Genomic DNA, 12,344 nt, shown 5'->3' with positions numbered 1-12,344 from the left:
GGTTCCCACCTTTTTGGGAACCACAAACAGATTTGAATAAAAACCCTGTCCCTGTTCCAACTGTGGAACTGGACAGATCACTCCCATAACTAGGAGGTCTTGCACACAGCGTAAGAATGCCTCTTTCTTTATCTGGTTTACAGATAATCTCGAAAGGTGAAATCTCCCTTGAGGAGGGGAAGCTTTGAAGTCCAGAAGATATCCCTGAGATATGATCTCCAACGCCCAGGGATCCTGAACATCTCTTGCCCACGCCTAGGTGAAGAGAGAAAGTCTGCCCCCTACTAGATCCATTACCGGATAGGGGGCCGTTCCTTAATGCTGTCTTAGAGGCAGCAGCAGGCTTTCTGGCCTGCTTGCCCTTGTTCCAGGACTGGTTAGGTTTCCAACCTGGCTTGGATTGAGCAAAAGTTCCCTCTTGTTTTGTAGCAGAGGAAGTTGATGCTGTACCTGCCTTGAAGTTTCTAAAGGCACGAAAATTAGACTGTTTGGCCTTTGATTTGGCCCTGTCTTGAGGAAGGGTATGACCCTTACCTCCAGAAATGTCTGCAATAATTTCCTTCAAACCAGGCCCTAATAGGGTCTGCCCCTTTAAGGGAATGTTAGTTAATTTAGACTTTTAAGTCACGTCAGCTGACCAAGATTTAAGCCATAGTGCCCTACGCGCCTGGATGGCGAATCCAGAATTCTTAGCCGTTAGTTTAGTCAAATGAACAATGGCATCAGAAACAAAAGAATTAGCTAGCTTAAGTGTTCTAAGCTTGTCAAGTATTTCAGTCAACGGAGTAGCTGTCTGAAAGGCCTCTTCCAAAGACTCAAACCAGAACACCGCAGCAGCAGTGACAGGTGCAATGCATGCAAGGGGCTGCAGGATAAAACCTTGTTGAATAAACATTTTCTTAAGGTAACCTTCTAATTTTTTATCCATTGGATCTGAAAAAGCACAACTGTCCTCGACAGGGATAGTGGTACGCTTTGCTAAAGTAGAAACTGCTCCCTCCACCTTAGGGACCGTCTGCCATAAGTCCCGTGTGGTGGCGTCTATTAGAAACATTTTTCTAAAAATAGGAGGGGGGGAAAACGGCACACCGGGTCTATCCCACTCCTTATTAATAATTTCTGTAAACCTTTTAGGTATTGGAAAAACATCAGTACACACCGGCACTGCATAGTATTTATCCAGTCTACACAATTTATCTGGCACTGCAATTGTGTCACAGTCATTCAGAGCAGCTAATACCTCCCCAAGTAATACATGGAGGTTCTCAAGCTTAAATTTAAAAGTAGAAATATCTGAATCAGGTTTCCCTGAATCAGAAATATCACCCACAGACTGAAGCTCTCCTTCCTCAGCTTCTGCATATTGTGACGCAGTATCAGACATGGGCCTTAAAGCATCTGCGCGCTCTGTATTACGTCTAACCCCAGAACTATCGCGCTTTCCTCTAAATTCAGGCAGTCTGGCTAATACCGCTGACAGGGTATTATCTATGATTGCCGCCATGTCCTGCAAAGTAATCGCTATAGGCGTCTTTGATGTACTTGGCGCCATTTTAGTGTGAGTCTCTTGAGTGGGAGTCAAAGGATCCGACACGTGGGGAGAGTTAGTCGGCATAACTTCCCCCTCGTCAGAATCCTCTGGTGATAATTCTTTTAAAGATAACAGCTGATCTTTATTGTTTAAAGTGAAATCAATACATTTAGTACACATTCTCCTATGGGGTTCCACCATGGCTTTTAAACATAATGAACAAGGAGTTTCCTCTATGTCAGACATGTTTATACAGACTAGCAATGAGACTAGCAAGCTTGGAAAACACTTTAAAACAAGTTAACAAGCAATATAAAAAAACATTACTGTGCCTTTAAGAGAAACAAATTTTGCCAAAATTTGAAATAACAGTGAAAAAAGGCAGTTAGACTAACAAAATTTTTACAGTGTATGTAACAAGTTAGCAGAGCATTGCACCCACTTGCAAATGGATGATTAACCCCTTAATACAAAAAACGGATTAACAAACGTTTTTAAACAGTCACAACAAATGCCACAGCTCCACTGTGGATTTACCTTCCTCAAAACACGACTTTTGAAGCCTTTTGAGCCCTTCAGAGATGTCCTATAGCATGCAGGGGACTGCTGAGGGAACTAGAAAAAGAGAGAACACAGAGGCGCCAAACATGGCCTAGTACAGCCAAAAAACAAAAAATGTATCCACACAAGTAACAATTGAATGCTCACAAAGGAGACGCACCCATTGGTGCTATTGGGGCAGACTGGAGCCTCTCAGTGGTCCAATGGGTGCGTCTCCTTTGTGAGTATGCAATTGTTACTTGTGTGGATACATTTTTTGTTTTTTGGCTGTACTAGGCCATGTTTGGCGCCTCTGTGTTCTCTCTTTTTCTAGTTACCCATCTATCAGGAAGACCATCCTAAGACTGAGAGCTGCCTACTGTTTTTTGGACTCACTACTGATTGGGACTATATCATTACCATATTGGACATTTTCTATTGGTACACTATTATAATCATATATTTTCTAGGTATTAGTTCTGTTTATTTGTGTTTTTGTTTGATAGGTTATAGGAGGCGCCCCCTAAGGGTGGGAATACACATTGGTGTGTATTACACCCTCTCTTTTTCTGACTGCTGAGGGAAGCTGAATGTCTCTGTCTGTAATTTTAACTGCGCAAAAAAAGCGCTAAAATAGGCCCCTCCCACTCATATTACAACAGTGGAAAGCCTCAGGAAACTGTTTCTGGGCAAAAATCAAGCCAGCCATGTGGAAAAAACTAGGCCCCAATAAGTTTTATCACCAAAGCATATATAAAAATGATTAAACATGCCAGCAAACGTTTTATATTGCACATTAATCAGAGTATATACCTCTGATAGCAAGCCTGATACTAGTCGTTATTAAATCACTGTATTTAGGCTTAACTTACATTAATCAGGTACCAGCAGCATTTTCTAGTCCCTAGAAAAACTTAAAACTGTGCATACCTTATTGCAGGATACCCTGCACGCCATTCTCCCTCTGAAGTTACCTCACTCCTCAGACATATGTGAGAACAGCAGTGGATCTTAGTTCGTTCTGCTAAGATCATATATTACACCACTTTCCTCTTACTACCTCCAGCTATGTTGAGTGTTGCAAGAGGATGACTGGATATGGCAGTTAGGGGAGGAGCTATATGGCAGCTCTGCTGTGGGTGATCCTCTTGCAACTTCCTGTTGGGAAGGAGAATATCCCATAAGTAATGGATGATCCGTGGACTGGATACACCTTACAAGAGAAATATATATATATATATATATATATTTTTTTATTTTTTTTTAAGCTGGGCCCCCACCCTCAAGGGCCAGTCGCACCTGCAACCTCTGCACCCCTTGTAGTTTTGCCCCTGCACAAAAGTATTAAACAGATATCTAACAACTTAACGATGTGGTCATCATCTGCACAGTGTATTAAGTGTGAATGACAACTATCTGTCGTCATTCTGGGGGGGGGGCTTTTCTAGCTCATTGTGCCCCCTTACATATACCAGCATCCCTGGTGGTCAAGTGGTCCAGCATTGTCAGGAGAAGTCACCACAATCCCCAAACCAGAAAGTGCCAGGAATCTGCACAGTACTTAAAGGGACACTGAACCAAATTTTTTTCTTTCGTGATTCAGATAGAGCATGCAATTTTAAGTATCTTTCTAATTTACTCCTATTATCAATTTTTCTTCATCCTCTTGCTATCTTTATTTGAAAAAGAAAGCATCTAAGTTAAGGAGCCTGCCAATTTTGGGTTCAGACTCTGGACAGCACTTGTTTATTGGTGGGTGAATTTATCCACCAGCCCAGGTTGTTCACCAAAAATGGGCCAGCATCTAAACTTACATTCTTGCTTTTCAAATACAGATACCAAGAGAATAAAGAAAGTTGATAATAGGAGTAAATTAGAAAGTTGCTTAAAATTGCATGCTCTTTCTGAATCACAAAAAAAAAATGGGTTCAGTGTCCCTTTAAGGGAGCTGGATGGGAGGGGTGAGTATTTAAACCCCTCAATTTCAACCACCTTAAAGGGACATGAAACCCAAATGTTGAAGCACATGGAATTGTTGCAGCTAAGCTGTAAAAAGCTAACTAGAAAATATCACCTAAACATCTCTATGTAAAAAAGGAAGATATTTTACCTCAAATTTCCTAACTATTCACACCGCACTGTAAAGAGACTTTAAGCAACCAGTCAGGATGCCTGTCCCAGGACTTGCAAGGGAGTGTGCATCTGGCATGTGCAGGCAGAGTCATGTTATTTTCCTATTCAGTTTAAGTAAGTTCTATGAAATCTCATGAGACCACAGCAAAGACAAAGCATTACCTCAGCACTAATGGTGCTTATTGGCTATTGTTTTTTTACAGCTGGACAGCAGCTGAAGTATAATTGTTTACACAGCACTTACTCTGGTGAGCTGAAGAAACTTTGAAGTAAAATATCTTCCCTTTTTACATAGAGAAGATCAGGTGATATTTTCTTGTCAGCTTTTTACAATTAGCACTCTATGGCAGCAGTATTTTTCAACATTGTTGTGCTATACATTGTTGCAAACACTTCTACCATAGAGTTTTAAAGACGTGCACACTCTCTTGTGCCCTTATGAGCCTACCAAGCTTTACTCTTCAAAATGGATACAAAAAGAAAAGAAATTAGATAATATAAGTAAATTAAAAAGTTATTCAAATAGCATTCTCTATCTGAATCATAAATTAATCATAAATGTTTAGTTTTGACTTTACTGTCCTTTTTAATAAATAGCTATTCACCTATTGCATTTGTTGTGCAGCTGGCCAAAAGCCAGACCTGTTTGAAGATATCTAAATGTTTTCCACTAAACTAATAAATATACATTGAAAAGACTCTCTGGTAGAATACAGTAGCCAATGGTTTGGTCTATTCTTTCATTGCATATATTATGTATATTTTAGGTTTGGCCAGGAATTACAGTATTTCCAGACTACACTAATGATGCCTGCACAGAATGGTGGGTGAATGAATGCCTAGAATTTTATAAGCAAGTGGAATATGATGGCATATGGATTGTAAGTACAAAATCTTGTAAATTGTATTCAAGCATCACTATTATATGTAACATTTCATTAAAATTTATCAACATTACCAAATACTTTCAATATTTCAATATAAATTTCACATTTTTATTTTTTCAATAAGTTGTTAACTTTGATTTTTAAATATTACTTTTGGTATAGCAAAAACAAATCTGGAAGTTATGCAACTATTTATAATTTGTTTATAACGTTTAAATGCAGACAAAATGTGTTATTTTTAAGGAATCGGTTGAAGTATCCACCCATATGTAAATCATATATTTATCAAAAAAAAGCTCAAAGAAAGTGGAAAAATATTTACAATGACTCAAATGCTACAACTAGGTTTTAAGAAAATGAACTGGTTTAAGAACTGTAATTTTCAACTACTGTTTTTGTATTAAAAAATATTTAACACCGTTTTAACCTGAATCTGAACTAATTATTATCCTACAAAGAGGTGAAGAAAACTATTTCATCTTGCTAAGCAAATACATGTGTAGTAAATTGTAAGCAAAAATATATTTTGATTGTTTTGATTTGAACATCATTTTATTAAAGCCTCATGTGTTTGCACATTCTGAAATATATATATATATATATATATATATATATATATATACACACATACACATAGTATATACAGGGAGTGCAGAATTATTAGGCAAGTTGTATTTTTGAGGATTAATTTTATTATTGAACAACAACCATGTTCTCAATGAACCCAAAAAACTCATTAATATCAAAGCTGAATAGTTTTGGAAGTAGTTTTTAGTTTGTTTTTAGTTATAGCTATTTTAGGGGGATATCTGTGTGTGCAGGTGACTATTACTGTGCATAATTATTAGGCAACTTAACAAAAAACAAATATATACCCATTTCAATTATTTATTTTTACCAGTGAAACCAATATAACATCTCAACATTCACAAATATACATTTCTGACATTCAAAAACAAAACAAAAACAAATCAGTGACCAATATAGCCACCTTTCTTTGCAAGGACACTCAAAAGCCTGCCATCCATGGATTCTGTCAGTGTTTTGATCTGTTCACCATCAACATTGCGTGCAGCAGCAACCACAGCCTCCCAGACACTGTTCAGAGGGGTGTACTGTTTTCCCTCCTTGTAAATCTCACATTTGATGATGGACCACAGGTTCTCAATGGGGTTCAGATCAGGTGAACAAGGAGGCCATGTCATTAGATTTTCTTCTTTTATACCCTTTCTTGCCAGCCACGCTGTGGAGTACTTGGACGCGTGTGATGGAGCATTGTCCTGCATGAAAATCATGTTTTTCTTGAAGGATGCAGACTTCTTCCTGTACCACTGCTTGAAGAAGGTGTCTTCCAGAAACTGGCAGTAGGACTGGGAGTTCAGCTTGACTCCATCCTCAACCCGAAAAGGCCCCACAAGCTCATCTTTGATGACACCAGCCCAAACCAGTACTCCACCTCCACCTTGCTGGCGTCTGAGTCAGACTGGAGCTCTCTGCCCTTTACCAATCCAGCCACGGGCCCATCCATCTGGCCCATCAAGACTCACTCTCATTTCATCAGTCCATAAAACCTTAGAAAAATCAGTCTTGAGATATTTCTTGGCCCAGTCTTGATGTTTCAGCTTGTGTGTCTTGTTCAGTGGTGGTCGTCTTTCAGCCTTTCTTACCTTGGCCATGTCTCTGAGTATTGCACACCTTGTGCTTTTGGGCACTCCAGTGATGTTGCAGCTCTGAAATATGGCCAAACTGGTGGCAAGTGGCATCTTGGCAGCTGCACGCTTGACTTTTCTCAGTTCATGGGCAGTTATTTTGCACCTTGGTTTTTCCACACGCTTCTTGCGACCCTGTTGACTATTTTGAATGAAACGCTTGATTGTTCGATGATCACGCTTCAGAAGCTTTGCAATTTTAAGAGTGCTGCATCCCTCTGCAAGATATCTCACTATTTTTGACTTTTCTGAGCCTGTCAAGTCCTTCTTTTGACCCATTTTGCCAAAGGAAAGGAAGTTGCCTAATAATTATGCACACCTGATATAGGGTGTTGATGTCATTAGACCACACCCCTTCTCATTACAGAGATGCACATCACCTAATATGCTTAATTGGTAGTAGGCTTTCGAGCCTATACAGCTTGGAGTAAGACAACATGCATAAAGAGGATGATGTGGTCAAAATACTCATTTGCCTAATAATTCTGCACTCCCTGTATATACATATATATATATTCTTCAGACTCTTTATATACCTAATGTAATATTTTGATTCAGTATAATTTTATTAAGACATATTGGGCTAGATTAAAAGTAATTTATCGGGCGCATGACAAATAACCAGCCATAACAAGTGACTGGTTAATGCTACCGTGAGCATTCTGTAGCAATTAGCACTCTGAAAATTATCCAGAGATCAGATCTCTGGTTAATTTTCAAAATGTCCCCAATTGTCCCTAAATTTAAGTGTAGTGTTGTTTTTTAATTTAAAAAAAATGTAGCATTTAAAAAAAAAAAAATTTTGCACTCCACTCATAACCTGGCCCATTTGGTTGCCTTATAGACACATAAGTATGGAGTGCAGTTCTGGGGACAAATCACAAAAAAAGATATTGCAGAACTAGAAAAAGCCCAGAGAAGGGCCACAAAGCTAATAAGGGGATTGGAGAATTTAACCTATGAGGAGAGGCTAGCCAAACTGGGTCTGTTTTCTTTAGAAAAAGGGCGCTTAAGAGGTGACATGATTACTTTATATAAATATATTCAATGCCCATATACAGAGATGGCAGAAGCTCTGTTTATTCCAAGAAAATTGTTTGTGACCAGAGGTCACAATTTAAGGTTGGAGGAAAGGAGATTTAATCTCCTGCAACAGAAACATTTTTTCACTGTAAGAACAATAAAAGTGTGGAACTCATTACCAAAGGAGGTAGTGAATGCCAATATCCTAGATACATTTAAAAATTATTTGGATACATTTCTGTCTATAAACAAAATTCATGGATATGATTGCTAGTTTTAAATGTATCACCTTTTAGTGGGATTATTTAAGCTTAACTGGAGCTTTTTGTATATATTTTAGATTTGTATAGGTTGAACTCAATGGACTTCGGTCTTTATTCAACCTCATCTACTATGTTACTATGTATAAGTGATATGAAGCTTAAAAATTGAAACCACTTTTGTCAGATACTTCATCAGTATTATATGTATGTTTATATGAGCATGTGTATGTTCGTCTTATTCTATATGAGCATGTGTATGTTCGTCTTATTCTATATGAGCATGCGTATGTTCGTCTTATTCTCCTTCCACACTACTCTCTCTTTTTCTGTTTGCTGTTTAAATTTACACTTTTTAAACAATGTTTTAATGCTCCTTTTGTAGGATATGAATGAAGTTTCTAGTTTTATAAAAGGTTCCATTAAAGGATGTGCTGACAATAAGTTCAATTATCCTCCTTACATACCTGGTAAGACTTTATATTTTAATTATTTGTTTGTTTTACTTTTTGGAAAGATACAAATTTTATATCATTCAGAATTTAATTATTCAAGTGACATTTTATTATGATGCAAATATGAAATTGAACTAATAATGTGAAACTCATTTGCAGAAGATATTTGTGAAGTGTTTTCATTAAAATACATTTTTTTTAATCTTTTATTCACCAGTGATAGCTTGAAACCTTTAATTAATATTAGAACCATATTGATTTTTCTTTTGACATGCAAGAGAGGCCGATTAACATAACTAAATTGAAATGCTAATTCTTTATTTAGCTCTTACTAACTTGCAGTAAGTCTAGATAATTATTTTATCAAATTTTGCTGCTGAATAAATTAATACCGCTTTTCAAACATCCTTATACAGATCAGATATCATGCATTCACAGGCAATAACTTAGGAAACATTTCAGATCATGTTAGAAAAAGATTGCTTGATAAAATAAAGGGAGACAATGAACATGAATAGGTCCAATATTTCTGCATTCAAAAAGTATTTTACAAAGGCAGCAATTATCCCAAAGTATATTTAAGTATGCCAGTGAGAAACCAATGATTTATATTGTCATAGTTCAGCTTAAACTTTATTATATTTCTCTTCTCTGGCTCTGACTTAGAAATTAAATTTCATCGCATCATAAGCATTGCTAGGAATGGAGTGGAAATAGACACATTTCGCTATGCAATAAACATATATTGAGTCAATCAATGAGCTGTATAAAGCACAAATAAGGAGACAGAAATGAATAATATTTACAATTGAGCTCTTAATATGTGACTATTAACATTTTGCCTTCTTATAAGTACGTTTTATCTTGTTTTTGTCTCTTTTATAAAACTATGTAAAACATTAGCCAGGTATACTATCTGTAAAAACAAATTATTTAAATGAATTGTACATTTAGCATGATTTTATTCTGACTATCTATCTATCTATCTATCTATCTATCTATCTATCTATCTATCTATCTATCTATCTATCTATCTATCTATCTGTAAGTCTGTCTGTCTGTTTGTCGGTCTGTCTGATCTATCAATCGACCAATCAATCAATCAAGTCTATCTATCATCTATCTATCTATCCATCTATCTATCTATCTATCTATCTATCTATCATCTATCTATCTATCTATCTATCTATCTATCTATCTGTAAGTCCATCTGTCTGTCTTATCTATCTATCTATCTATCTATCTATCTATTATCGATCAATCTATCTATCTATCTATCTATCTATCTATCTATCTATCTATCTAATCTATTTATCTGTCAGTCTGTCTGTCTATCAAGGTTATCTTAAAATACTACTCTAAAAATATATTTATTGGAATGTGCATTATAACATAGCTTGACTATTATTTAATTATGGTCATGTTAAAATATAATGTATGATTACAGACATATTTTGTTTCCAAGTGTGATTGCATGAAATCTTTAGAATATCTAGTAAGATACAAATTTACTGTTTTAACATCACAACTTGATATTTCTCTATTCCACGGCACAGTGTGAATTGTTCATATTCAATATCACAGCAACATAATATATTAGTAATACTAATGCGTGTCTTTTACATCTACATTTAAACATTTCAATTAATAGGAAATCATTTTTAAAGTTAGAATTTGGAGGTTGTTGCCTAATATCAATGTCTGTGTAAAACAAATGTAACCAAAGTGAAATGTTTTGTCAGCACCACAAAAGAAAATAGTTTGTGCAATCACTTGTGCATGACTTAAAGGGATTTATAATCTCAAAAACTATGGACTCTATTTCCAAATCTTTGACCACCTAACCTACTTAAAGGGATACTAAACCCAATTTTTTTTCTTTCATGATTCAGATAGAGCATGCAATTTTAAGCAACTTTCTAATATAATCCTATTATTATTATTATTATTATTATTATTATTATTATTATTATTTTCTCTTTGAAAAGCAAGAATGTAAGCTTAGGAACAGGCTTATTTTTTTGTTCTGCATCTGGGTTGGGCTTGCTGATTGGTGGTTAAATTAATCACACATGGGCTGGCTCCATAGCTTAGATTTTTCCTTTTTCACATAAAGATAGCAAGAGAAGGAGGACAATTTCATAATAGGAGTAAATTAGAAAGTTTCTTAAAATTGCATGCTCTATCTGAAACATGAAAGAAAAAAAAATGTTGGTTTAATTTCCCTTTAAAGGAAGTCAAAATTAAACTTTCATAATTCAGATAGAGCATATCATTTTAACAACTCTTTATTTATATTATTAAATGTACTTCATTCATTTGGTATTATTTGTTGAAGGAGAAGCAATGCACTACTGGGAGCTAGCTGAACACATTGGGTGAACCAATGACAAGAGTCATATATGTGCAGCCATCAATCAGCAGCTAGTTCCCAGTAGAGCATTGCTGCTTCTGGTACTATCTAGGTATGCTTTTCAACAAATGATACAAAGAGAATGAAAAAATAGAAAATAGAGGTAACTTGGAAAGTTGTTTAAGATTCTATAGTCTGCCTGAATTATAAAATAATTTTGGGGGGATTCATGTCCCTTTAAATTCTCCAAGACTGATTCATCAAATGTCAGTGCTAAACTCTGTGTAACAGACATAAGCCCATTCCAAGCTAAAATCCATTTACACAAACAATATTCAAGTCTGTTCATAAATTGGACTAAATTGCCTATCTATTCATTAAATGACCTTTGATTACCATATCTACCATTTACGAATAAATATTTATGTAAGAGACTCAAATTTTTGTGCAATCAGAGGTGCTCTGTGTAACAAATTAGCCCTTATATATATTAAACATGTATTTAATAATAAACCACCAATGCTTGATTTGAGAAATTGTTCCTTAAAGTGATGGTAAATTTAAGAGTATAAGAGTGTTGCAATGAAAAAACATAATTTATGTAAGAACTTACCTGATAAATTCATTTCTTTCATATTAGCAAGAGTCCATGAGCTAGTGACGTATGGGATATACATTCCTACCAGGAGGGGCAAAGTTTCCCAAACCTCAAAATGCCTATAAATACACCCCCTCACCACACCCACAAATCAGTTTAACGAATAGCCAAGAAGTGGGGTGATAAGAAAAAAGTGCGAAAGCATAAAAAATAAGGAATTGGAATAATTGTGCTTTATACAAAAAAATCATAACCACCACAAAAAAGGGTGAGCCTCATGGACTCTTGCTAATATGAAAGAAATGAATTTATCAGGTAAGTTCTTACATAAATTATGTTTTCTTTCATGTAATTAGCAAGAGTCCATGAGCTAGTGACGTATGGGATAATGACTACCCAAGATGTGGATCTTTCCACGCAAGAGTCACTAGAGAGGGAGGGATAAAATAAAGACAGCCAATTCCTGCTGAAAATAATCCACACCCAAAATAAAGTTTAAATGAAAACATAAGCAGAAGATTCAAACTGAAATAGCTGCCTGAAGTACTTTTCTACCAAAAACTGCTTCAGAAGAAGAAAACACATCAAAATGGTAGAATTTAGTAAAAGTATGCAAAGAAGACCAAGTTGCTGCTTTGCAAATCTGATCAACCGAAGCTTCATTCCTAAACGCCCAGGAAGTAGAAACTGACCTAGTAGAATGAGCTGTAATCCTCTGAGGCGGAGTTTTACCCGACTCAACATAGGCATGATGAATTAAAGATTTCAACCAAGATGCCAAAGAAATGGCAGAAGCTTTCTGGCCTTTTCTAGAACCGGAAAAGATGACAAATAGACTAGAAGTCTTTCGGAAAG

At 36.0% G+C, this 12,344-nt stretch overlaps 1 protein-coding gene across 1 annotated transcript in view; it reads left to right on the top strand.

Moving 5' to 3' along the window:
* Nucleotides 1–12,344, top strand: part of MGAM (maltase-glucoamylase) — a 300,259-nt gene that overhangs the window by 41,031 nt on the left and 246,884 nt on the right. Inside the window, exons 13-14 of the mRNA XM_053710109.1 lie at nucleotides 4,972–5,085; nucleotides 8,469–8,553. Of these exons, the coding sequence (XP_053566084.1) occupies nucleotides 4,972–5,085; nucleotides 8,469–8,553 (199 nt within the window). The remainder of the gene's footprint in view (nucleotides 1–4,971; nucleotides 5,086–8,468; nucleotides 8,554–12,344) is intronic.

The sequence above is a fragment of the Bombina bombina genome, chromosome 4, assembly GCF_027579735.1.
Source record: "Bombina bombina isolate aBomBom1 chromosome 4, aBomBom1.pri, whole genome shotgun sequence".
Lineage (NCBI taxonomy): Eukaryota > Metazoa > Chordata > Amphibia > Anura > Bombinatoridae > Bombina > Bombina bombina.
Note: the sequence above shows the minus strand (reverse complement) of the source record. Positions and strands in the feature narration are given on the sequence as shown.